This window comes from Melozone crissalis, unplaced genomic scaffold (genome assembly GCF_028551555.1).
Source record: "Melozone crissalis strain CALT ecotype California unplaced genomic scaffold, PUWL_Pcris_2 ptg000111l_1, whole genome shotgun sequence".
NCBI lineage: Eukaryota > Metazoa > Chordata > Aves > Passeriformes > Passerellidae > Melozone > Melozone crissalis.
The window spans coordinates 7718132-7744492 of NW_026535888.1; the positions used below are offsets into that span (position 1 = coordinate 7718132).

The following is a 26361-nucleotide window of genomic DNA, read 5'->3' on the forward strand; positions in this document are numbered from 1 at the left end:
GCAGGGCAGGGCCACCTGCCACTGTGCCAGGTGCTGCCAGCCCCAATGCCCAGCCTGGCCTTGGGCACTGCCAGGGCTCCAGGGGCAGCCACAGCTGCTCTGGCAATTCCAGCCCAGCCCCTGCCCACCCTGCCAGGGAACAATTCCCAGTTGCCAAGATCCCATCCAGCCCTGCCCTCTGCCACTGGCAGCCATTCCCTGCCTCCTGTCCCTCCATCCTTGTCCCCAGTCCCTCTGCAGCTCTCCTGGAGCCCCTTCAGGCCCTGCAAGGGCTCTGAGCTCTCCCTGGAGCCTTCTCCTCTCCAGGGCAGCACCCCCAGCTCTCCCAGCATGGCTCCATGGCTTTCTCCTCCTCCCAGAGGAGCTGCTGCTCTCCTTGCAAGTGCTTTCCAAAGAGGAATGTGACAATTGTTCATCCTGGCTCTTTGTGTCACTGTGCTGCCTCCTGCACTCGCTCATTTTTTGGTTTTTTAGGTTTTAGGGGGTTTTTTTGGTTGTTGCTCAATTGATCAGATTTAACAGCAGAAATAGAAAGGATCATCCCCAGCAAAGACAGGATAATTTTCCCAGGAATCTCAATGCTTCGGCTCCCTACATTCTGCTTTAACGCCTTAAAAATATTATAATGGCTCTTGCAAAATAAAAAAATTTAATTTCCCTCATGAAATTTAACTGGGAAATCACTTCTAGTCCCAATTAAGCTGCTTTAGGTGCTTTTGGAAGGCTCCAATCTCAGCTTTCTCCAAACAACACAGGCATTTAAGCTGCTCTAAGTCCCACTCAGAGCTCCCAGCATGGGCAGAGCTGAGCACATAGTTCTGGGCAGGCGTAATGGGAGCTGTGCTCACCCTGCCCCTGCTCCTCCTGGGGGCTCAGCATTCCCAGCAATTCCTGAGGGATTTTTTAAATATAACCAGTTGGTTGCAAATCTGGGAGCTTTTTTTGGTAAACATTCCCCAATAAGGAGCACTTACCTGCTTAGGGTTCAGTGAAATTCCTCTGCTATTTAAATCCAACTCCCTGCTGCTCTCTCTTGCTCCCTCAAAGATGTTTTTCCACGGTTTCCAAGGAAGCAATGCTGTGTGGTTTTCTTTTTTATTTTTTTTTTCCTCTTTTTTTTTTTTAACTTGGGAGCCAGAACTCTGCAAGGCAACAAGTAGCTGTGAGTCTTCCCTGGTAGGATCAAATCCAGCTCTCCCTTAGCAAAGTGGTGTTGGTTTTACTGGAAATCTGCCGAGTGTTTAATGCTGCCAGCGTTAATTAAGGGGTCTAAAAAAACACAAACTGAAAGAAGAGCCCTGCTCAGATAAATATCCTTGTCCTGCAGATTGCTCCCAGGATGATCCCTCAGCTTCTCAGCCCAAGGAAGGGAGCCTCCAGCTTTTAATTGCCTTAAAGTGATGCAGAGGGGGCAGATGAGGATCTGTCCTTCCCTAAAAGGATGCAGCATCCCTGCTTTTTTGGGATTTCTCCAAGAAAATTTGCACCCAGAGCTCTGCAGGAGGATCTTGGCCAGCAGCTTTACCTGGGGGAGGAAGGGAGAGACAGAGCAGAGGGAAAAGGAGCTGGAGGGGAAGGAAACAAAGCTTGGGATGAGTTGGTGCTTTGGGGTTTGGGGTGAATTTGTTGGCACTGGGGGCTGGGAAAGGAGGGCAGCAGGCACACACTGCCCTGGCCAGGGACAGAGAACAGGACAGCAGGGGACACTGGTGGCTCCTGGCGCATGGTGGCAGCCCCAGCAGCTGCTGAACCCCAGCAGAGGGGCAGGATGGCTCTGGGAGCCCTGCAGGTCCTGCAGCTGCACAGGGACACACTGGTGTGGTCAGCCAGCTGTGCTTGGGACACCTGAGGTGGCCAAGGTGGCCTTTGGACACCTGAGGTGGCCAAGGTGGCCTTTGGACACCTGAGGTGGCCATGGTGGCTTTTGGACACCTGAGGTGGCCACAGTGGCTTTTGGACACCTGAGGTGGCCATGGTGGCTTTGGAACACTTGCGGTAGTCATGGTGGCCTTTGGACACTTGAGGTGGCCATGGTGGCTTTTGGACATCTGAGGTGGCCATGGTGGCCTTGGGGCACCTGAGGTGGCTTTTGGACACCTGAGGTGGCTTTTGAACCCCTGAGGTGGCCATGGTGGCCTGAGACACCTGAGGTGGCCATGGTGGCCTCAGAGCACCCCTGAGGACCTGAGAGCCCTGAGCAGCTCCCTCTCCTCAGGAGTTCCCGCTGCTCCCTCAGGTCTGGGTCTCTCTCCTGATTTTTCCAGCAGGCTCCTGGTGTCACAGAGGATTTCTGGGCTAGTTTGGGGGCACCAGAACGCTGGGGATGTCCCCTCCCCACCGAGCTGGGTCCCCACAAAGCCCTGCTCACTGCTGGGGTTGTGTTTGCTGCCCTTGGAGGGGCTCCAGGCAGGGTTTGGCTGGGCAGGGATGGGACAGAGCTGGTTGGACAGGCAGCAGCACAGAGGGGGTTTGCAGCCACTGACTCAGTCTGGGCTGCTCTTGCTGCTTCTCATTTCCAAAATGAAATTCCAGCTCCGTGAGGCCACAGCTGGGACTGTGGATGTTTTGGGGTTTTTTTCATTTTAATTTTTTAATTTTCTTTTCACCAATCCTGGTGATTCACTGGGAGCAGAGGTGTCTGTGAGAACACACTCCTGGCTCGTGGGGTGGGTTTGGGGCCATGACAAAACTCCTGCTTTGGGGTGGGAAAAGAGGCTCTGGTTTGGAGCAGGGAGCTGAGCTCATCCTCACACCTCAGTGTCCTGACCAGGGGGCTCAGGGCAGGTAAACAGAATAAATCTCTCTTATTTGGAGCTGTTTTGCTGCATTCAGGTTATTAAACATGCCCTGAATCCATGTCCAGGTTGGGTGCCAGACACACAGGGATATAGAGTCAGCCTTTCTCTCATGGTGTTTCCTGCTGGAGCTGCTCCATTTTTGTACAAAATGGGCTGAAATAAATAATTCATGGGCTCAGGAGAAATCAAGGTGGCAGCTGGGTGGTTGTGGCACCACGGGTAATGCTGTGCTCCAGTGAATAGTGGCTTTTTTATCCCTGATAGCCAGAGCAGCAGCAGGAGAAGCTCAGAGGGGTCCCCTGTGCTCTCCCAGACTGGGGACTTTGCACTGCACAACCTCAGTCCTCCCTGGAGATTGAAATAAAATGGGAGAATTCTGGTTTCCCTCTGTTTTTTTTTTAATTGTTTGGTGAGAAAACCAAGCCTGGTGCTCCTCAGTGCCCTCAGGTGTCAGTGCCAGCAAGGCTGAGGGCACAGAAGGGCATGGGAAATTCAAACACTCCTTCAGCAGGGCCCAGCTTCTTCCTCCTCATCATCCCACAAATCCCTGGAAGTGCCCAAAGCCAGGATGGAGCTTGGAGCACCCTGGAACAGTGGGAGGTGTCCCTGGATGGACTTTAAAGTCCCTCCCAATCCCAGTTTGGGATTTTAGGAAGCACTGTTGAGAGGAAAAGGGAAAATGGGACATTTTTGCTTTAGTTCTGCTACCCTTCATTTTCCTACCTGCTCCATTCCCTCCAGCCAGTGCTCCCCTTTGTTCAGCATTTCCCCGGCCTGTAAGTGGGGTTAATTAGTGTCTAATTAACCTGCCTGTAATTTGGGAGGCAGAATTAGAGAGGTGCCCTCTAAGTTATCCCAGAGCAGCCCCAGTGACCCCACACCCCATCCTGGCCCTGGGGAAGCCTCACTGGGAATTTCTGAGTTCCAGAGGGTGTCCAAGGCTCCTCCTGCTCGAGGACCTGAGCTGGCCCAGCCCTTTGGTGCCTTCCAGAGCACCTGAGCCATTCTTTTGGGGGAAAAATGGCAATGTAGGGTTTTCCCTCTGTTGGCTGCTCAAACCCTCATTTTATTGTAAATTTATAAAATCATTAAAGCTGAAAAACCCCAACATCCCCACGTGGTTTTGGAATGTTTTCAGAGCACCTGAGCCATTTTTTGGGGGGGAAAATGGGAATGCAGAGTTTTCCCTCTTGTTGGGAACTCAAACCCTCATTTTATTGTAAATTTATAAAACCATTAAAGCTGGAACACCCCAATGTCCCCAAGTGCCACATCCACGTGTTTTTGGAACGTTTTCAGAGCACCTGAGCCATTTTTTTGGGGGGGAATTGGGAATGTAGTTTTCCCTCTTATTAGGAGCTCCAACGTGCATTTTATTGTAAATTCATAAAACCATTAAAACTGGAAAAGCCCCAAGTCCACAAGTGCCACATCCACTTGGTTTTGGAACATATCCAGAGCACCTTAGCCATTCTTTTGGGGAAATATGGGAATGTAGGGTTTTCCCCTTTGGCTGGCAGCTGAAACTCTCATTTTATCATAGAATCATAAAATCATTAAAGATGGAAAAGCCCTCCAAGATCATCCAGCCCAACCCTTCTCCAGCACTGCCAAGGCCGCCACCACTGCCCTATGTCCCCAAGTGCCACATCCACTTGGTTTTAGAACATTTCCAGAGCCCCTGAGTCATTCATTTTGGGAAAATGGGAATATGGGGCACCTCAAATCCTCATTTTATTGTAGAATCATAAAACCATTAAAGCTGGAAAAGCCCTCCAAGATCACCAAGCCCAACCCTTCCCCAGCACTGCCAAGGCCACCACCACTGACCCATGTCCCCAAGTGCCACATCCACACATTTTTGGTACATTTCCAGGGTAGATCCTCTCTGTCCTGTGGTGCTTAGGAGCTTCTCCCCTCCAGGCAGGTGGGGCTATTGGGATGAGGTTGGAAGATGATGATGATGATGATGATGACACACTGGGGTGTGTTTCCCATCCCTGCTTTCCTCCCGTTTTTAATTTGCTGCACCCTCATAAAATCATTAAAGCTGGAAAAGTCCCATGTCGCCAAGTGCCGCATCTACTTGTTTTTGGAATATTTCCAGGGTAGACCCGCTCTGCCCTGTGGTGTCCCCTCCAGGCAGGTGGGGCTGTTGGGATGAGGTTGGAGGATGATGATAATGATGATGATAATGATGATGATAATGATGATGATGATAATGATGATGATGATGATGATGCCATACTGGGATGTGTTTCCCATCCCTGCTTTCCTCCCATTTTTAATTTGCTGCATGCTCACAGCTGAAAGCAGCCCAGGCCATCTCTCCCCCCAGCCCCAAATGTGCCCCAGCAGTTTTTCCAGGCTGCACAAGCTCTGGAAGGTCCCACACCCTGCCTGTGCCTCATCCTGCACCCTGGGGCAGCAGCAAAGGGAGGGAAAGGTGACCTGGCCTTGTGTCACCAGGGTTTGCAGTGGGCAGGGCTTGGGGACAGTCAGGGACCTTTGGCTGGTTCAGGGAGGGGTTTGAGTTGTGAATGTTGAGTGTGCAAAGAGGAAAAAAAAAGAAAAAAAATCTGAAGAAAACGATGAAAAAAAATTTAAAATGGGGAAAAAGAAGGGGGGGAAAAGGAGCCATATTTGACTAAAATGGATTTTCTGCTTCTTTCCAGGGAATCTGACTAAACACATGAAGTCAAAGGCCCACAGCAAAAAATGTCAGGAGCTGGGCGTGTTGGTATCTCCACCGGTGGATCTGGAAGCCGAGGAAGGTAAAACCAGCCCAACCTTCCCTGTGCAGAGCTGGTGGGGAGTGAGGGAGGGCAGTGCCCAGCCAGGGCAGAGCCCACCCTGCCACACTTGGGGAGCAATTTGTGCCCTCAGGCTCCTGCCAGGGCAGGCTGTGAGTGTGAGTGCTGGGAGCTGTGACCAGGGCAGGGTCACTGTGAGCCTGGGTCCCCTGGGTGCCCTGGGTCCCCTGGCTGGGGTTGGTGACACAGTAGGACGTTTGATTTTTGATGTTTTGATTTATTTTGAGGCTCTGGTTCTGTGAGTGCCTGCAGGCTGTGCTGCTGCAGGGACAGGCTCTGGGGCTCTGCAGTATCCCCAACACATGGGGGGGTGGCAGGAGGAGGGTCCTGCTGGTGTCACAGGGTGTGGCTGCCATGCTTTGAGGAGGCTAGGGGCAGTGACACACGGGCAATGTCACACATGGCAGTCTCACACAGGGCAGTGTCACACACAGGCAGTGGCACACACAGGGGCAGTAACACTCATGGGCAGTGTTAGAGGGGCAGTGACACAGGGACAGCGTCACACATGGGCAGTGTCACACAGCAACAGTGTCACAGGGGCAGTGACACAGAGGGGCAATGTCACACATGGCAGTGTCACACAGGGACAGTGTCATGCATGGCAGTGTCACACAGCAACAGTGTCACAGGGGCAGTGACACAGAGGGGCAATGTCACACAGGGACAGTGTCACACGGGCAGTCACACATGGGCAGTGACAAAGGGACAGTGTCACACATGAGCAGTGTCACAGGGGCAGTGTCACACACAGGCAGCTTCACACACAGACAGTGTCACACAGGGACAGTGTCACTCATGGGCAGTGTCACACACAGGCAGTGTCACGCACAGGCAGTGTCACACAGAGGAAGTGTCACACGTGGGCAGTGACACACAGGGGCAATGTCAAAGGTGCAGTGTCACACAGGGGCAGTGTCACACACGTGCAGTGTCACACAGGCAGTGTCACACATGGACAGTGTCACACACAGACAGTGTCACACACAGGCTGTGTCACACATGGCAGTGTCACACACAGACAGTGTCACACAGAGGCAGTGTCACTGATTGGCAGTGTCACACAGCAGCAGTGACACAGGCTCAGTGACACAGCAGTAGTGACACATTGGCAGTGTGACATCAGTGAATCCATTGTCCCCCCTGCCCAAGGCTGCAGGGCCCCCCCAGCCCTGGGAGGTCTCTCAGATGCAGAGCTGCCCTGGGCTCTCTGGACCTCGTGCCAGCACTCCGGGGGAGTTTGGAATCACAGGAAGTCCCCAGAGTGTCACACAGGGGAGTCTTCCATTTCCCATTTCCATTTCCATTTCCCATTCCCATTCCCCATTTCCATTCCCATTCCCATTCCCCATTCCCATTCCCCATTCCCCATTCCCCATTCCCCATTTCCCATTCCCCATTCCCATTCCCCATTCTCATTTCCCATTCCCGATTTCCATTCCCCATTTCCCATTCCCATTTTGCATTCCCATTCCCCATTTCCCTTTTCCCATTCCCATCCCTGCAGAGCCCTGTGGGTTTGTTCAGGGGGTGCACAGAGGTTCCCTTGGCAGGGATGGGGTCAGGGAAGGTTTCCTTTCCTTCCTCCCAGCTTCTCTCCCACCTGGTAAAGCCAGGGAATATTCTGCTGGCCATGGGAATATCCTGCTGGCCATGGGAATATTCTGCTCCATGAGCAGAGTCATTGCTCACAAATGTCAGTGTTAAACACAGCAGCCAAGGAGATAGGCAGAAAATGGGATTTTGGCCTCTAATGGCTGGGGCTGCTTGGATGGATGAGAAAATAACCCAGGAATGGCAGAAAGGGGCATGAGAAATTCAAGATCCCAGCTGTGATCACAGCCCCTGCTCTCAGGGTGAGGGGCTGCAAAGAGCCTCCCCTGTGCCCTCTCTGTTTCTCACAAAGAGGCTCAGAACAAGAATTAAATGGGCTGTTTTAATTAAATAATAATAATCAAAAAGGCTCAAATTTCCACGTGACACAAAGCAGCACAGGAAGGTGGCTGTGCTTTCCTCTGGGGGCAGACAGGGAGGGAGCAGCAGTTCCTAAAACTCCCTGGATTATTTTAAACTGGGGTTGTATTTCACTTGATTGTTTGTATTTCTATTTTAGGGGCAGCAGAAAGCAAGGGGTGTTACTATAAAAGGAGATTGGAGTATAATTCCTCACTCCTGCCTGGGCTGGGCTCGGTGGGCTGGTACCAGCTGGGGAGAATAAATAGCACACATGGAATGAGAGGCAACCTCAGACAAAGCTGTCAGCAGGACACATTCCCACTGATTCCCTCTCTCCTTCCTTCCTCCATCCGTCCCTCCCTGCCCTGTGTCACCACATTTCACAGAAAAAAGCAAAGCACAACTTCCCAAGAAATTTCTGGGATTCACATTCTCAGAACCTCAGAGAAAGGAAAAGCAATTCTTATCTCATTTGCTGCAGCCTGTGTTTGTTCACAAGTAAAATATATTGTAAAAAATTGTTTACCAAAAAAAAAAAAAAAATTAAATTCTAATTTAAGTGTTTTAACTCACTAACCAATGAAATACAAGTATATAAGTATCAAAACTGTCAAGTAACAGTCACAAAATACTGTAGAGTTGTACAATTAAATACTTAACAAATTCACATAATATGACATGATATAATAAGATATAACATCAATATAATATAACATAACATAACATAACATAACATAATATAAGTTAACCTTCTAGTAAAATAAAATCCTCCTCATCATTTTTCCCAAATATCAAACAAACATATCTGTTATAGTCCTGCCCTTTCTCTCCCCATGAGCTCAGCAGGATGAATTTTGGAAGCCTGGCTTAGGTCTGAGCTCTGTCCCTGGTGTCACACATGTGTCACCTACAGATGTCACAGAGGGATTGTGTCAGGAAGCCAAAGCAATTCCCTGGGGCTGTCCCAGGACTCTCTGGGATGTTTCCCTCACTGGAATTTGTGGTGGCACATGCAATCAGCTCCTCCTTTGGGGCTGGCTTCACTTTCCCTTCATTCCTGACCCCTGACGGGGGCAAATTTGGCATTTCCAGTGACAGGGATTCCTCTGTCCCAGCTGGGGCAAGGAAAGGAGGGCACCATGCCCAGCACAGCTCCTGCCTGTCCCCAGCCCCAAAGGCAGAGTCAGGGCTGGCTCCCAGTTCTGCCAGTGAAACGCATTCCTGTTCCAAGCAGGAAATCTGCTCAGTTCAGCCTGCAGCTGGGAGTTTGGAATAATATTTGCTCTGAGCTCAGTTCCCCTGGGGGTTTGCAAACAGCCCAAGCCCAGCAGCCCCGTCACTGTGGAGGATTTCACAATCCAGAATCCCTCTCCAGGGAGAGAGTGGCATTCACGTTTCTGAAAAATCCCTTCACCCAGGATTTTGCTCCTGGGAAGCTGAGAAGCCTCAGAAAATAAAGAAAACCAATAATTATCTGATTTGCTTCTCCTGTGTTTTGCTGCTTTGGAATGTGTTTGGAGATTGTTTACCCACAGGTGATTGTTCCATTGGATTCTGCTATGAGTTGTTTTCACTCTTTGGCCAAGCAGGGCCAAGCTGTGTCAGGACTCTTAAAAGAGTCACGAGTTTTCATTATTATCTTTTTAACATTCTGTCTGTTTCCTTTCTGTATTGTTTAGTATAGTTTAGTATAGTATTCTTTAATATAATATAGTATCATAAAATAATGAATTAGCCTTCTGAAAGTGTTGAGTCAGATTCATCATTCCTCCCTTCGTCAGGGCACACAGGTGTCACCCACAGGTGTCACCCACATTTGTCACATAGAGATGTCACACAGGTTTCACACAGAGGTGTCATACACAGAAGTCACATACATGTGTCACACAATTGTCACCTGTGGTATTTTCAGGGTGCTCCATGGCACAAGGGAAATGATGAATCTGACTCCATGTTCTCGGAGGCTAATTTTTTTTTTATGATACTATGTTATATTAAAGAATACTATACTAAACTATACTAAAGAATACAGAAAGGAAACTTACAGAAGGCTAAAAAGATAATAATGAAAACTCGTGACTCCTTCCAGGGCCTCGACACAGCTGGACCTAGATTGGTCATTAAGTAAAAACAATCACCTGTGGGTAAACAAGCTTCAAACACATTCCAAAGCAGCAAACACAGGAGAAGCAAATGAGATAAGAATTGTTTTCCTTTTCTCTGAGGCTTCTCAGCTTCCCAGGAGTAAAATCCTGGGCAAAGAGATTTTTCCAGAAAACATGACAGTGACAGTCACACACAAGTGTCACACACACACATGTATTACACAGGTGTCACACAGTTATCACACACAGGTGTCACACAGGTGTCACATACAGGGGTCACACACAGGTGTCACACACAGTGTCACACACAGGTGTCAGGTGTTACACACAGGTGTCACACAGGTGTTACACACAGGGGTCACATACAGGTGTCACCCACAGGTGTCACAGCAGCACCCATGCTCTGCTGCCAGCCCGGACCCGAGGTGTCCCACAGCTCTGGCCCCTGGCTGGGCACGGGTGGCATTCCCCGAGCAGGGCCCTTGCAGTGCCGTTCTGCTGGGCTGCAGTGACATCCAGTGGCTGTCCCCGGTGGCCCTGTCCGGACTGTCACTGCTGTCACTGCTGTCACTGCTGCCAGCAGCTCTGCACGCCTGCCAGGGGAGGAGCAGATTTTCCTCTGAGCATTGACAGCTTGGTACCTGTCACCGTCACATTTTCTGGAAAAATCCCTTCGCCCTGGGAAGCTGAGAAGCCTCAGAGAAAAAGGAAAACAATAATTATCTGATTTGATTCTCATGTGTTTTGCTGCTTTGGAATGTGTTTGGAGATTGTTTACCCACAGATTATTGTTTTTATTAGTTTTTACTGTGAGTTGTTTTGACTCTTTGGCCAATCAGGGCCAAGCTGTGTCAGGACTCTGGAAGGAGTCACAAGATTCATTATTATCTTTTTAGCATTCTGTCTGTGTCCTTTCTGTATTCTTTAGTATAGTTTAGCATAGCATTCTTTAATATAATATAGATCATAAAATAATAAATTAACCTTCTGAGAACATGGAGTCACATTCATCATTCCTCCCTACCACAGGGCACCTCACTATTACAATAGGTACTCACCTCAGAAAGCCCTTCAAGCAGCAGAGAGATGTGTTTTAACCAGCAGATACATTTAAAATCCTGTAAAATTTACTTTTTTATCCTCCTCACTGCCTACAAGCTCTGATTTACAGAGCCCCAAACCCTCTGCCCTCAAACCACAGCTGGAGTTTATCATACCCAGGGAGATCCACAGAGGTTCCTTCCACACTGTTTGATTTTTAACAAAAGTCCTGCCTTGCTGGTGTTTATCTGTCATGAAATCTGGGCAGGAAAAGGCCCAACACATGGAGCTGGTGCAGCTGTGGATATTCTGGAGTCACCATTGTAACAAATAATCATCAAACCCCAGTGAAGGGTGAAGGTGCTCCCGTTCTCACCTATTAAAGGGTTTTTTTTTTTTTGCATTTTAGAGCAAATAAAGAGTGTGGCAGGTGCCCAGCAGGGACTGAGGGCTGTGTGTGCTGGCAGAGCTGGAACTGGAACTGGGGTAGAGTGGGATTCACTGGCATATACTGGGATCAGCAGCAGTGGAGCTGGCAGGGAGGGCAGGGCTGCAGCTCAGAGCAGGCAATGATCAGACCCAGGAGCAGCCAGATCCTCTCTCCTCTGGTGCCCTTAGAGCTTGTGAGCAGATTTAGCACAGAAATAGACTCTGAACATGTGTTTGGTGAGAAGATTTAACTCAAAAATAGCCCCTTACATGTGTTCTGTGAGCAGATTTAGCACAGAAATAGCCCCTCACATGTGTTTGCCGTGCAGATTTAACACAAAAATAGCCCCTCACATGTGTTCTATGAGCAGATTTAACACAGAAATAGACCCTGAACATGTGTTTGATGAGCAGATTTAACATAGAAATAGCCCCTTACATGTATTCTATGAGCAGATTTAACTCAAAAATTGCCCCTTACATGTGTTTGGTGAGAAGATTTAACGCAAATAGCCCCTTATATCTGTTTGGTGAGCAGGTTTAACTCAAAACTAACCCCTTACATGTGTTTGGTGTGCAGATTTACCACAGAAATAGCCCCTCACATGTATTCTGTGAGCAGATTTAATTTAAAAATAGCCCCTTACATGTGTTCTATGAGCAGATTTAACACAGAAATAGCCCCTGAACCTGTGTTTTCTACTCTCTGTTCTGTGTTTGCCTCCAGGAACCAGTGAAGACCTTTTCCAGGACTCTGAGGGGCGGGAGGGATCTGAGCCCATCGAGGAACACCAGTTTTCAGACCTCGAGGAATCTGACGACGACGACGACAATGAGGACGAGGAAGACGAGGAGGAAGAGGAGAGCCAAGACGAGCCAGTGCCGAAGCTGCCGGAAGGCAAAGCCGGCACCCTCCTGCTGCACTCCTCAGGGGGCTCCCCGTCCTCTCCAGAGGAAGGCACTCAAACATCCCCAGCTCAAGAAGCTGCCTCCAGCACCCCGAAAGCAGGGGAAGGCCAGCAGGCCTCCTCCTCCTCCTCCTCAGGGCTGGAGAGCAAGTGGTCAGCAGACAGCAGTGACATTGCTGTGTGCCACAGCTTCCTGAGCCTCCACAGACCAGCTCTGACCTCCACCGAGCACTTGGCTCCTGCTGAGAGAGAATCTGTCACCAGGCCACAGATGTCCTTGGTCATGGACCTGTCGACCTCCAAAGACACCTCCCCAAGGAAAAGGTGGTCCCCGAGCCAGGAGGGTGGCAGAGGGGGTGGCAGCAGCAGCAGCAGAGCAGTGCTGGCGAGGAAGCACTTACTGACCAAAAACGAAACGTCCCCCAAACGCTTCTCCCCCACGGCAGAGCTGTCCTCCCTGAGGTGCCTGTCCCCAGGGAGGGGGCTGTCCCCCTGCCAGCGCCTCTCTCCCAGGAGGGAGCTGTCTCCCCTGAGATGTGTGTCCCCAAGGCTCGAGCTGTCGCCCAGCAGGCACCTGTCCCCCCGGAGGGAGCTGTCCCCGAGGACAGCCCTTCCCCCAGAAGGAGAAGTGGCCCCTGCCAGGCACTCGTCACCCAGCAGAGAGATGGCATCCCTGAGGTACTTCTCCCTGAAGAAAGTCTTGTCTCCAGGCTGCTTGGAGCTGGCCAGGTATCCACCCCCTGGCAAAGAGGACTTGCCTGGCACGAGCAAATCAGCAGAGGACAAAGTTCCAAGCTCATATCAAGCCCAGCCCGGGATATTCTCTTCGATGCCTCTACCTCACAGGTTCTTTGGCAAAAACTTACAGCTCTACGAGTCCAAGCTGGTAAGTCCAGTGCTCTGCTGCCCTCTGGTCCTCACAGGGTGGTCTCTGACATGGTTTTTGGTGAAGGCTGTGATGCAGAAGTGCACAGGGACCCTGTGATCACTGTCACAGGTGACCCAGAGAACAGGGACAGGGGACAGCAGTGGGTTTTGCTCCCATTTGAGTCCTACCCTTCTCAGTTGGAGAGAAATAAAGTTATCCCTTCTCCAAGGGGTTATTCCCACTCCTGAGCCAGCCAGTCCTGCTGGGACAATCAGCAAGGACAAACTCTTAATGATTAATTGTCACTAAGAGCCTTTTTGTTCCTGGGAATTCCATTCCCATCCCTGAGGTTTCCCCAGCTGGGGTGGAGCTGTGACCATTTCCCAGTGGTCAGTGACCTGAGCCAGCACTGGCTGAGCCCTGTGTCCACCCACAGCCAGCTCTGCTGGATGAGCTGCTGAGAAATGTTTGTTTGGACAGCTCTCATTTCACGTCTCCTCTCTTCAGCACAGAGAGGGGTTTCCCACTGGGTCCAGAACATGATTTAATTTCCCTGCTGGACAAATCAAATCCTGTGGGTAAAGGGAATTTTCCTGTTCCCCCCAGGGCTGCAGGCAGATCCATGGGGGTGTTTGGGGGAATATTTCCCATTCCTGCTGGAGTGCCTGGCTCTGCTGTCAGTGGTGCTGAGGAACGTGAGACCCCTCACTGTGGGGAGAGACTCCAGCCCTCAGGGGCTGCACTGGGGAGAGAGAGGCCCTTACAGAGCCCCTGCCACCCCAGATGCTGAGCCAGAGCTTCTCCAGACCTTTCTGCCATGCGCATGCTAACCTTCTGTCCTGTGGTGCCTCCTTCCTGCTCTTTTCCACTCTGAGTCTTTGTCTCACCTTCTCAGAGACTCCTTTACTTTAGGGCCAAACCTTGGCTTCCTTTCATGCTGTTTTCCTTTCCTGTCAATCCATTTCTTGTGGTGAATCCCAGGGCTCTGGAAACCCTCATCCTTCATCTCTTCTCTTTGGATAACTTCCTGCTGCATCTGCTTGGAGCAAATCCCCTCAGCTCCCAAATCCACAGTAGGAGACAAGGTTTTAAGCTCTGCTTGTCTGCCATTCCCACCTTTCAGCTCTTTTGGTCACATTTACCTTTTGGCTTCATTTTCCTTCTCTTTTTCTGCACCCAGAGCCACCACTGTTACTTCTCTGTTTGCCTCCAAAGCACCAGCAAAAACCTAAATGGAAAAATTCCCCTTTATCAGCACAATGGACAGCTGGGCTTTCATTGCAAAATTAACATTCCTGGTGAGGCCACAAGAGACAGGAAGACCAGAGGAGGGTTTGTCAGATCCCAAACAGAGCTTGAAGATGATCTTAGCTCAGTTCCAGTGTCAGGCTCGCTGCCAAGTCTCACCCTAACCATCTCCCTTCCCACTGGCCCTTGCTTAGGGCAGTCTCTCCCTGTGGTGATTGCTGCACCACTGAAATATTTGTTTGGGGTTTTCCAGCATCCCTGAAGTGATTTAGACATGGTTTCCTGTGGATAAGTGACATTTAGCAGTGTTGGGGCTTGTCACTGATGACCCAGCACACACTACCTTTGGTGGCTCTTCCTTTTTCTCTTTCCTGTTCTCTTTTGCTGTTTTCCTCTGCTGTCTCCTCAGAGATCCAGCTCCCAGGATCAGGGCATTATTCCCCATAATCCTACAAAGAAATGTGCCCTCCAGTGGATCCTCACATTTTATCTCCAACCCCATCTTAATTGAAAGTTGATTTCAATTGTTGCTTCTTCTTCTTGGGAGTCCTGTGCAGGGATTTAGTCATGACCTCATCACTAATTAATCCATTTCTGTTTAGCCACATATCTCTCCATGATGTACGTTAGGAAACTATGGGAAGCACCGAGAGAGAAAGAGGAAAAGGTAAAATGTAGGGTCTGAACCCTTGATTTGCACAGAGCACCCCATGAGGGTGGTGGTGGGGACCCACTGCTGGGTGTGCTGGACTTGATGCTGCCTCTCACTGGAAGCATCCCTGCACCCAGCAGCTGTAAGGATGCAACCCTGCTTTAGGAAAGCACAGTGAAAATGAATAAATAAATATAAAATAACCTCATTCTGGGCTCTCAGGAATCCCCTGCACTGACAGGGATCCCAAGCAGCTCAGCTGGCAGCAAGCTCTGGCAGCTCTGCCAGTGTTCCAGAGGCAGCTCTGAGAGTAGGGTTGATGGTTTTAAACTAAAAGAGGGGAGATCCAGACTAAAGCTAAGGAGGAAATTCTTTACTCAGAGGGTGGGGAGGCCCTGGCCCAGGTTGCCCAGGGGGATCCCTGGAAGACCCCAAGGCCAGGTTGGACAGGGCTTGGAGATCTGTGGTCTAGTTAATGATGTCCCTGCCCATGGCAGGGGTTGGCCTTTAAAGGTCCCTTCCAACCAAATAATTCTCTGATTTTATAATGATCCAGGCCTAAGCTAAATCCCTGGATCTGTGCCCCAGCACCCCATGGGTACATGTGTCCCAGAAGGGAAACACTGTGGGTTGTGCTGCTCCTCACCTTGGGGCTCCACATCTCCCTGAGTTGAGTGACCTCCCTCAAACCCACATAAAACCCTAACCCCAGTCCTTGGAGGCCATCCCCCGTGTGTCACACTGACCCAGCTCTTCTTTTCCCCTCCGGCACAGAAGATGGAACCCCGCAGCCCGCCCTGCTCTCCCGGCACCCCACCGCCTGCGTGCCCCCGGCCCCTGCAGGCCCCTCACGACCTCCACGCTCCCGGCCGAGGGGAGGAGAATGTCTTCAGCCACCTCCCGCTGCACTCGCAGCAGCTCGCCAGGACCCCGTACCCCATGATCCCCATCGGTGGCATCCAGATGGTGCAGGCCAGGCCCAGCTCCCACGCCAGCCTGGTGCCCGGCCCCGTGCTGCCCCTCCAAGGCGGACACTTCCCCTCAGCCAGCGGCCTCACCCAGCTCAGCCGGGCCGCCACGAGGGACGGGAAGCCCCAGAGCCCTCCAGAGCCCTCATCGGCGTCCGTGTCCCCCGTGGCCAAGGTCTCCAAGTACACCCTGAGCCCGGAGCCAGCGGGTGGTGGCTTCTTGGAGGAGAAGATGAGGACTAGCGAGCTCCAGCAGGAGCAGGAGGAGCACGGGCCTGCAGCAGAGGCTGAGCCCGCCCCGGTGGAGCGGCCGCGGGCCTCGGTGTCCCCAGGCAGCCCCAGCAGCCCCAAGGAGCCCCATGTGGAGCCCTCGGCCAGCGGGGAGGAACCCTCCAAAGCCACGGGCAAGCAGCCATCGGGCAGCTCGAGCACCCCTTCGGAACCAGCCTGCACTTTCATCTCAGCTGTCCCCTCGCTGGCCAGGGACAGCCCCTCAGAAGCTCCCCCTGGCCACCCCCAGGCCCCGCGCCCCAGGAACCTCTCCAGAGAGCCCGGCGGGAGCAGCCCTCACCCAGAGCACTCCGATTTAGGTCAAACTCACAAAAAGGTGGATGAAAACGCGGGAAGTACTTAAACCTCTGCCAGCTGTTCCACCTTTAGGCTTCCTCTGTAAAATCAACAGACATTTTCAACACTATTTCCTTTAGTATAATCATAAGAAGCACTCTAGTGAATGACCAAACCCATGGAAAATTCCTGGTTTTCTTTGTCCCAGTCTGGTATTATCTCCACATGTATGCAGTTACTTGTGCCTTTTTCTATACCTTTTGTTGCTTGAAATGTACAAAACTGTTTGAGGCTGTGAATATTTTTTTAGAGTTTTTTGGAAAGGGGGTTTGTTAGACGTTGTCTTTTTTGCCATTTAGGTGTGCGTAATCCTGGGCCTGAGAGATGCAGAAAGGAAAGGGTTAAGCATTTTAAAGAGGAAGAAGATGCACTGAAAACAAAAGCAAAACAGAAAAAACCTTTTTTTTTTATATTGCTTAAATGATTAAAAAAAAAAAGAAAAAAACCCCAAACTCTTGCTCCTGTGTACAGAAGTTTATGATTCGTATTTATTACATGCTTTATTTAATTAATGCAAAGTGCTTGGTTTTTTTTGGTTTTCTTTTTCCTCGCATCCCTATGGTTGTGCTTTAAACAGTTGAAACTGCTTTACATTTGAAAAAACGTGTTTACCCTGACCTTGTGACTGAAAGTAGCACTTCCTTGAGCGGGGGAGGTTCGTTGTGTGCAGGGAGAAAAATTGTCCCTCGAAAAGAGGACGACAAACTGCGAGCACCCCTCCCTCCTGCAGAACCCAGTAAAGCACTTTTCAAAAAAAAAAAAAAGGGACAAAAAAAATAAAAAAAGAAAAAAAAAGTTCTTCTTCAAAGATTTACCTGCGAGAAGGTAGGAATGTATGGAATGTAGAGCCCGTGCCAGGAAGGGTCTCTCGCTGGACGAGCCTCCTGCTTGCTTTGCTTTAATCCTCCCGCAGCACCCGGCAAAGCCCTGCCGGGGTGGGGGAGCCTCTGCAAACCCTCCCTTGGTGTCAGAGGGGGAGGAACTCAGCCTTGAAACCATTTCTCCCTCCGGCATGTTTGAGTTGTGGACAAGCTGCCTCCATCCCATCCCATCCCATCCCATCCCATCCCATCCCATCCCATCCCATCCCATCCCCTAACCCCATCCCATCCTGTCCCATCCCATCATGTCCTGTCTGTGCCGTCCCATCTTCCCATCATCCCATCCCATCCCATCATCCCATCCCACCCATTCCCACTGTATCCCATCGTATCCCATCTCTCCCAATCCCATCATATCCCATCCCACCCAATCCCATCATCCCATCCCATCATCCCAATCCCACCCCATCCCAGGCTGCTCTGGGATCTCCAGGGATGCAGGAGGGCTCTGGGCTCTGCTCCTCCTCCAGGGCTCTCGGTGCCTCTGGCTCCTGTTCTCACCTTTATTTATTTATTGGCGTGGGACATCCCCAGCTCAGCCCCTCTGGCATGGACAGGCCCTGGTTTTGGGAGATAAAAATGTTGATGCTGAATGGTGAATGCTTGCAAAATCAGCTTGTTATGCATGCGCAGCAGCTTTTTCCAGAGCAGATTTTTCGTGATGGGCATCCCTGGCAGAGCAAAGACCCGAATTGCCAATAAATCTGATACCAAATCCAGAGTGACCCTGACAGAGCCATTCCTCTGTCACAACTTTTTAAACCACAAAGCTTCAAGTCGTTTGCCCCTGCAGGTTCTTTACTACTTCAGAGGGTTTTCTGGTCGATGGAATCTGTACAAATCTCTTTTTTTTTTATTTTAACAAAAAAAAAAAAAAAAAAAAAAAAAAAATATTTAAATATTTAACCAGTGGACCAGTTCTTTCTTCTTCCAGAGCTGTTCCAGTTTATCGGGTACGTAATACACTTTTTAAAAAAAATAAAAATACAAAATCCTGAATGAGAACATATTTCCTTGCCAGACTTGATGAGCTACGAACTGTTCCCGTTTCACGGGCAAAGAATAGAAATTTTTTAATAATCTTCTGTCATTTTTTCTTTTTTTCTTTTTTTTTTTTTTTTTTTGCTCTTCTTGTAAAAGGAATTAAGTACAAAAAAAAAAAAAAAGATATCATGGAAATATCATTAAGGCTGTGACACTGACCAAAACAACGTCCAGAACCCATTTATCCCCTAATTAGCACTTTTATCAGGTTTCCCTTTTTCCCATCTCCCCCTTTTTTGGCCCCGAGCCTGGAAGCTGCTCCTGTTCTCAGAGGCAGAGCAGGGGCTGGAGCTCGGCTCTGTTCACTCGAGCTCTAGCTCTTAAACACCAGTTTAAACCCTCCTCAGGCTTTAAATGCGTCCTTAATCCGCGCTTAATCCCGGGGTGAGTGGGAGTGGAGTGCTCGGCCGGGGCTGGTGTGAGCATCCCTGGAAACCACCCATGAAATCGAGAGATTTCCCCGATTTCGGTCACTTTCTGCCCCTTGTCACACTCTTAACTTGATCCAAGGTAGCTTTTTGTATTTAATTTTACATATATATATAAATATATATATATATATATATATATATATGTATGGTACATGAAAGTACTGCTGCAGCTGTGTCTGGTTTTTTGGTGCATTTGCCGCGAGTTTTGGGCTAGATCAAATCTGCTCAGCTTCTTTCTGTAACTGCATTTCAACCTTTAATCTATTTAAACTTTCTGTGGATTTTTTTTCCCCTCTGTCTTTTGTGGAAAGAGGAGGAGGGAAAAAAGCCTAAGAAAACCCTGAAATCTTTACATTGGTTTATTGATGATTTTGTTATCGTTGTTGTGGGGGTTTATTATTGTCATTATCAGGATTTTTAAGCTTTCCCAGCAGCTCGAAGCTTTCTGCATCTCAGCTGCGGAGCATCGGGGCAGTTTGTGTGTAGCCATCCCGATCTTTTCACCCGGGGCCAAAAAATAACCCAGTAAAAGGAGTTTGGGAAAGGGCTGAGGTGCTCCCGGGGACATTCCCTGCCCGGATCCCCTCCCCATCCCCGGCAGCCGCGGAGCGGGGCAGGCAGGGACCGCCGCAAACTCAGGAGATGGGCACACAAAAATCCGAGTCCCAACCCAGTTTGGCTTCTCTGGCTGGGGTGAAATGGTGCTTCACGCTGTACCCAAGGGGCGAGAAGGCTCCCCCCAAAAATAACTCCTTGCTAATTAAGGGCTAATGGTCGCACTGCCAGCTCAGAGCTCCGCGGGAGGGACCCGCAGCACCAGCACCAGCATCTCTGGCTGCGGGCACACGAGTGTGTCCCTCTGCCCCCTGCTCGGCCGAGGAGCGCAGCAATGTCACTCCCGGGGTTTTTATAGGGCTGGGTGTCACCCCCAGCCCTCAGCGGTGGCTGCCGTTCCCAGCCGGATCCCCTTTGGTCTCCCCGTGTCACCCTCGGTGGAAGCTGATGGCTGGTCACAGCTTTTCGTGTCGCTCTGAATGTCTGTTCTGCCTGCAAATCAGGGATGGAAAATCCCTTTTTGCTTCCCACAAGGGCTGCAAGGGTGGCTTTGCAGAGCAATTAGTAGGATAATTTACCAGAGAATGTATTAATAATGTAAATGAAGAAGCAGAGCCCGGCCCTTCCTGTTCAGCAGCAGGTGGAAATAAAATCCCCTGCTTTTCTCATGGCAGAGCTTCTCCAATTTATAATCCATGAGGGCATGGCCTGGCTGCTCCTGTGGTGTGGCTGCTCCATCAGCCCCAATCCCACGGGGATATTCCACTGATTATTTTCACAGATTTTTCACCCTGCTGAGCTGTTTGGGTGGCTTCCATCCATGCAGCTCCTGGATCACACAGGAATACTCTGGAGCCAGAATTCCTCCTGCACACAGAGGACTTGGCCCAAGCTCTGGGATCACTCCCTGCCTGTGTTCCTATACCAGGACTGACATCCAGAGCTCAGAAAGCTCCTGGACCTTAATCCTGAGCACTTTTGGAGTTTCAGCAACTCTTTTGTGCTGCAGCAGGGATTTAGCTCCTAAATTGAGCTTGGGGTCTTGAGCAGACCATGGGATGAGGAGAGGGCTCCCCAAAACCACCCCATCCTCGAGGCAGAGCTCTGCCAGCTCAGATTATGGCCCGCTCCTTGGCTGGATACCCAGGAGCTGCAGCAGGGAAAAAATCCATAATGAAACAGCTGTGAATGTCCAGCTTCCCACTGAGAAATGCAGTTCCTCACCTGCTCCCAAGGGTGACATCCCAGCCCTGGTGTCCCTGATGTCCCAGCAGTCCCAAGCCCTGCTCTGATCCCAAATCCAGGCCAGTCCTGCTGGGGCAGGGCAGGTAATTCCCACCCAGAACATCCCAAATCCTTCCTGCCGGGGCTGGGGCTTTGCCTCCCCCTGACCAACAAATCTGCAGCTTTCCCTGCCTCGGGTTTTGTCCAAAATCCACAGGAACAGCACCTGAACAAGCAATATCCTTGGAGAAGTCATTCAAATTATCCCAATTTCCATGCAAAATCCTCCAGGATTTGATCTAGCCCTTCCCTGCTCTCCTTGCTTTTCCTCTGTTAATCATCTGCTTTTTTTTTTCTTTCCTTTCCTTTTAACATTTCTGTCTATTGCACAGTATTTACAAATAAAACCGTATTGTAAGTTATTTACAAAAAAAAAAAAGAGAAAAAAAGAAAAAAAAATAAACTAAAAAACATCAGTCCTGATGGCATAAAACCAATCTGTTTTCATTACTGAGATATGATGGCACTTACGATCACTTTAGTAAATGTAATGTAAAAAAATAATTAATAATAATAATTAATAATAATAATAATAATGTGTACGCAAATTTAATATACATGGTCTCATGTAAGATAAATATTTGCCTTTTTTTCTAAAAGGTGTATGTATTCTGTAAGTGGAATAGTCTGTAGAAAGTTTCTATATGTTCTTAAAATGGCAATACATTCCAAAAAATGGTACTGTAAATATGTACAGCGTCCAATGGAATTTGGTAGTTTTGCCTGTAATTTTATTTGAACTCCAGTTTCTACACTTGCATCTTGCAATGTCTGTATGGTTATATCAGTGCAAAAAAAAATGCAGGTAAAAAGCACAGTCTGATGTAAAAACAACAAAAAAACTGAACAAAAAACACACAAAAAACAAGAAAACAAAAACAAAAAAAAAGAAAAATACTCAGTATTTGATGTTTGTGACCCTTATTGTAAATGACATCTGTACTGTGAATGAGAAGTTTTTACAAGTATAATATTGCCTTTACTACAGCTCAGATTGTCTGCTCGGTCTGGGCATATTTTTAAAAAAACAGCATGTTGGAATAAATTTTAAAGTCCCAACATATCACTACGTGTGTGAGTGGCATCCTTTAATTCTTGTTTTATTTCCCAGGTCCCTGGAGGCACATTTGGATAAATCCTGGTTCTGCTGCAGCCACCCCATCCCTGCAGGGGAAGTGCTGCCCTCATGGAAATGCCACAATTGTATTTTTTTCAATTTTTCCTCCTTTTTTCCCCCAGTTTTTCCTCCTCACAGAGCTGAGGCTGTGAGCAATGGATGCTCTGCCGAGGCCAGGCTGAATTCCCACAACCTCAGACTGGTTTGGGTTGGAAAGGACCTTCAATATCACTCAGTTCCAACTCCAGCTGGGTCAGATCCCACTGGTGCAGGGTGCTCAGAGTTTGCAGTTTTTCCTCCATTTTCCCCCAGTTTTTCCTCCTCACAGAGATGAGGCAGTGAGAAATGAATGCATGAGAATGGATGGAGGCCAGGCTGAATTCCCATAACCCAGACTGGTTTGGGTTGGAAAAGACTTAAAGATCAGCCAGTTCCAACCCCAGCTGGGCAGGAACAGATCCCACTGGAGCAAGTGCTCAGAGCCTTGTCCAGCCTGGCCTTGGACACAAATGTAAGGGAAAAAAATTAAGATTATTATTAAAAAATCTGGAATTTCCACCTTCCTCTTGCTCTTCCTCAGGAATTGAGCTGCACTCAGCCCATCAATTCCATTTATTCACCTGGAAATCCTCCTGGGCAGGTCCTGCCCTGCCACCCTTTGCCCCATCAAAAACCTGCCTGTAACTGGAGTGCTATGTGTTGGGGAGACGTCACATGGGGAGGGGCTTTGGAGCTGACAGGAACAGGGACCTGGAGGAATGGACCCTGACCCAAATCAGGGACTGGGGCTGAGAGCAGCAGGGACCCAGCTCCAGGGATTTGGGGCTGAGAACCTCAAGAACATGGCTCCAGGGATTTGGGGCTGAGTGGAACAGGGATTTGGCTACAGGGATTTGGCGCTCTGCTGAGGAGAGGACTGAGAGGAACCAGGATTTGGCTCCAGGGGTTTGGGGCTGAGAGGAGCAGGGACCTGGCTCCTGGGATTTGGGGTTCCACTGAGGAGAGGGCTGAGAGGAACAGAGACCTGGTTCCAGGGATTTGGGGCCGAGAGGAACAGACACTTGACTCATGGGATTTGGGGCTGAGAGGAACAGGGATCTAGCCTCAGGGATTTGAGGCTGAGAGCATCAGGGTCCTGGCTCCAGGGATTTGGGGCAGAGAGGAATGGGGACCTGGCTCCAGGGATTTAGGTCTCCACTGAGGAGAGGGCTAAAAGGAACAGGGATTTGGTTCCAGGGATTTGGGTCCCCAGGGAGCTGGGAGGAAGAGGATGAGGGATGTCTGGGGCTGTGCTGCACAGAGCAGCCAGGGACAACTCCTCCTGTGCCCCGTGTCCCCAGCCGTGCTGGTGACAGTGTGTGAGAGGGGACACAGCCCCTGTCCCTCTGCCGGGGCTCCTCCCCTCCTCGGCCAGATGGTTTGGGGCTGTTGCTCCCTCCCAGGAGGAGCTGGAAGGGCTGGCACGGCCACCCGGGCTGGTGCTCGTTGTTATGACAACAGGAGGAGGCTGCTGAGAGCAGGGAACGGGGAGGGAGAGAAGGAAAAGGGATCAGAGAATCAAAGAATCAGAGAACTGTACAATCATTAAGGCTGGAAAAGACCTCCAAGAGCATCAAGGGCAAGCTTTGATTGAATCCCACCATCCCCAGCGAGCCATCTCGCATAGGGCTGGATTTTGTGGGGCAGAAGGGGTCAGGGAAGGCAGTGAGGGACAGGCTGAGGAATGGGCTGGGCACGGGGTAGAGAGGGAGGGAGGGCAGCACCAGGCATAGAGGGCACCCAGGGATAGAGGGCACCCAGGGATAGAGGGCATCCCAGGATAGAAGGCAGCCCGGGGAGGGAGAGCAGCCCCAGAGATAGAGGGGACCCCAGGATGGGATTTAGATGGATGGATAGAGGGCAGCCCTGGGGATAGAAGGGCAGCCCAGGATAGAGGGGCAACTCAGGGATAAAGGGCACCCAGGGGATAGAGGGCACCCCAGGGATCCAGGGCAGAGCCAGAGAGGGAGGGTAGCGCCAGGATAGAGGGCAGCCCAGGAAAAGAGGGCACGCCAGGAATAGAGGGCACCCCAGGGATTCAGGGCACCCCAGGGATAGAGGGCACCCCAAGGATCCAGGGCAGCCCCAGGGACAGAGGGCCGCTCCAGGATAGATGGGCAGCCCAGGGGTAGAGACGTAGCCTGGGGGTAGAGGGCACCCCGGGGCTAGAGAGCAACCAAGGGATAGAGGAAAGCCTCAGGAGAGAGGACACCTTAGGGATGCAGGGCAGCCCCAGGGATAGAGGGCACCCCAGGACAGAGGGCAGCCCAGGGATAGAGGGGCACCCCAGGGATCCAGGGCACCCTAGGATAAAAGGACAGCCCCAGGGATAAGAGGGCACGCCAGGGATCGAGGGCACCCCAGGGATGCAGGGTGTCCCAGGGATAGAGGGCACCCCAGGGATAGAGGGCACCCCAGGACAGAGGGCAGCCCAGGGATGGCATCAGGACTGGGCTGTGCCTTACCTGTGACACTGCTGGGCACAAGAAGGGCCTGGCCGTGCCTGCAGGGCTGAGTCCCAGCAGCACAAACATCACCAGGGGTGGGACCTGTGCAGTGGGCAAGAACTGGGGCAATCATGCCCAAAGCAGCAGCCCGGGGGTCACTGCAGCTGATCCCTCCTGGGCAGAGCTGGCAGCCAAGCTGTGACCTCATCCTCCAACAGGCACTGCTCAGACAGGCAGCAAGACAAACCAAAAATCCACCTGGTAACAAGCCTTGTGTCCTACAGGGGTCACCAGTGCCCCTGCCAGCCTCAGAAGGGGCACAAAAGGGAAATGCAGGAGTTGCCAAAGGATGCCCAGAGTGTCGGCTGTGCTTTTCATTTCAAACTGGTGTCTCCTAACATGTCCTTCTCCATAAACCCCCAGCTCCTGTGCCCAGAGGATGAAGTGGAAAGCTTGGCTTTCATCATTAGCAGGTGCAAGCAGCCCTAGCCTCTGTTTTATGGGGGAAAACCTGGAAGTGTGTCCCTGTGTGCCTGGCAGCAGGGATTAACAGCCCTGGGAAATGCAGGAGTCTACACTGGCTTCCTGAGGATCTGCTCACATCGCTCAGGAACTGAGAAATGCAGTTGCTCACCTGCTCCTGAGAGGTGACAGCCCAGCCCTGGTGTCCCTGATGTCCCAGCAGTCCCAAGCCCTGCTCTGATCCCAAATCCAGCCCTTCCAAAGGGAGAATGAGCAAATTTTCTAAGCCCAGATGAGATAAAGGCTGGAGTAGCATGGCTTGAGTCCCTGGCTGACCCAGCCTGGGTTATCCTGGGATCCCAAACCAGAGAGAGGGATGGGTTAAAGCCTCCCAGAGGGAACCACCAGCCAGACTTTGTGCTCAGGAGCTCAAACCCATCCCAGATTGAAAGGACCTGGATGGATGGATGGATGGATGATGGATGGATGGATGGATGGATGGATGGATGGATGGATGGATGGATGGATGAGGGATGGATGGTGCCCTGCCCTTGAGACTCCCCTTAACCAGGTAACCAGCACCCACTTGAAACCTAAAACCATCCTGTGTGATGAATTTGCTTTATTCTTCCTTTAATTCCAGCTCAGCTGCACCGAGGGTGTGATTTTAGCAGGAGATGGCAGTGGTGAGGGCACATCCATTGTATTATTTATCTCAGCAGGTCTTTCCCCATTTTCACTGCAAATTGCAGTTTAGGCCACAGCTCAGCCCAAGTTGCTCAGTCCTAAAGGAATGCAGCTGGAATATTTGGTTTAGGGGACGAAATCCCAAACTCCCAGAGGGAGGGTCATCTCTGTGGTCCCAGCATTTGGTTAAACCTTTGGTCCTGGAAGCGTGTGAGCTCTGGGAATTCCCAGCACTGCTGGCTCTGGATTGTTCACTCCCACAGCGCTTTTCCCTCACAGCTTTCTGCCCCTGCAATCAGCTCGTTCACTCAGAATCCAAACTTTTCACTATAAAAATAGATTTCCAACTCTCGTGGCTGCAGAAGGAGCTGGAAACCATGATCTTATCTTTGCTAACATATGGGAAAAATGAAGGCTGCAAAATGTGTTATTCCTTTAACCTCATAACTTTGGAGACACGAGGCCAGCAGGGCCCTGTGTGACACCGAGCTCCAGCAGAGATCTTCGGTTTTAAGATCTCTGTAACCCATTAGGGTGCAAATTTATGGAAGGAGTCGGGCTGGATAAAAACCAGGTGGAGTTTTAAGGTGAGTATTGTGCTCGAGGAAAGGATTTTCATATTCTTTTATGAGCTCTGTGCCCGTGGCTTTTGGCCTGGGATGTTGGTGCTGCTGGGCTGTCACTCAGTGCCAGCTGGCATGGGACAAGTGTGGGGAGACAAGGAGATGAGGGTGATGGGGAAGGGAACATGGATGGAGGGAGGGATGGATGGATAGGGGATGCATGGATCAATGGATGATGGATGGATGGATGGATAGATGGATGGATAATGGATGGATGGATGGATGGATGGATGGATGGATGGATGGATGGATAGATGGATGGATGGATGGATGATGGATGGATGGATAGATGGATGGATGGATGGATGGATGGATGGATGGATGATGGATGGATGGATGTGGAGAAGCCTCTGAGATGTGGGTTTATGTTGCTTAGTG

At 50.5% G+C, this 26361-nt stretch overlaps 1 protein-coding gene across 2 annotated transcripts in view; it reads left to right on the plus strand.

Annotated features, from left to right (window-relative positions):
• Positions 1-17147, plus strand: part of HIVEP3 (HIVEP zinc finger 3) — a 297820-nt gene extending 280673 nt beyond the window's left edge. For both annotated transcript variants that reach the window (XM_054292448.1, XM_054292449.1), the window contains 3 exons: positions 5474-5572; positions 11870-12936; positions 15593-17147. In XM_054292448.1, the coding sequence (XP_054148423.1) occupies positions 5474-5572; positions 11870-12936; positions 15593-16420 (1994 nt within the window). In that variant the 3' untranslated portion in view covers positions 16421-17147. The remainder of the gene's footprint in view (positions 1-5473; positions 5573-11869; positions 12937-15592) is intronic.
• The last annotated feature ends 9214 nt before the right edge of the window (positions 17148-26361 follow it).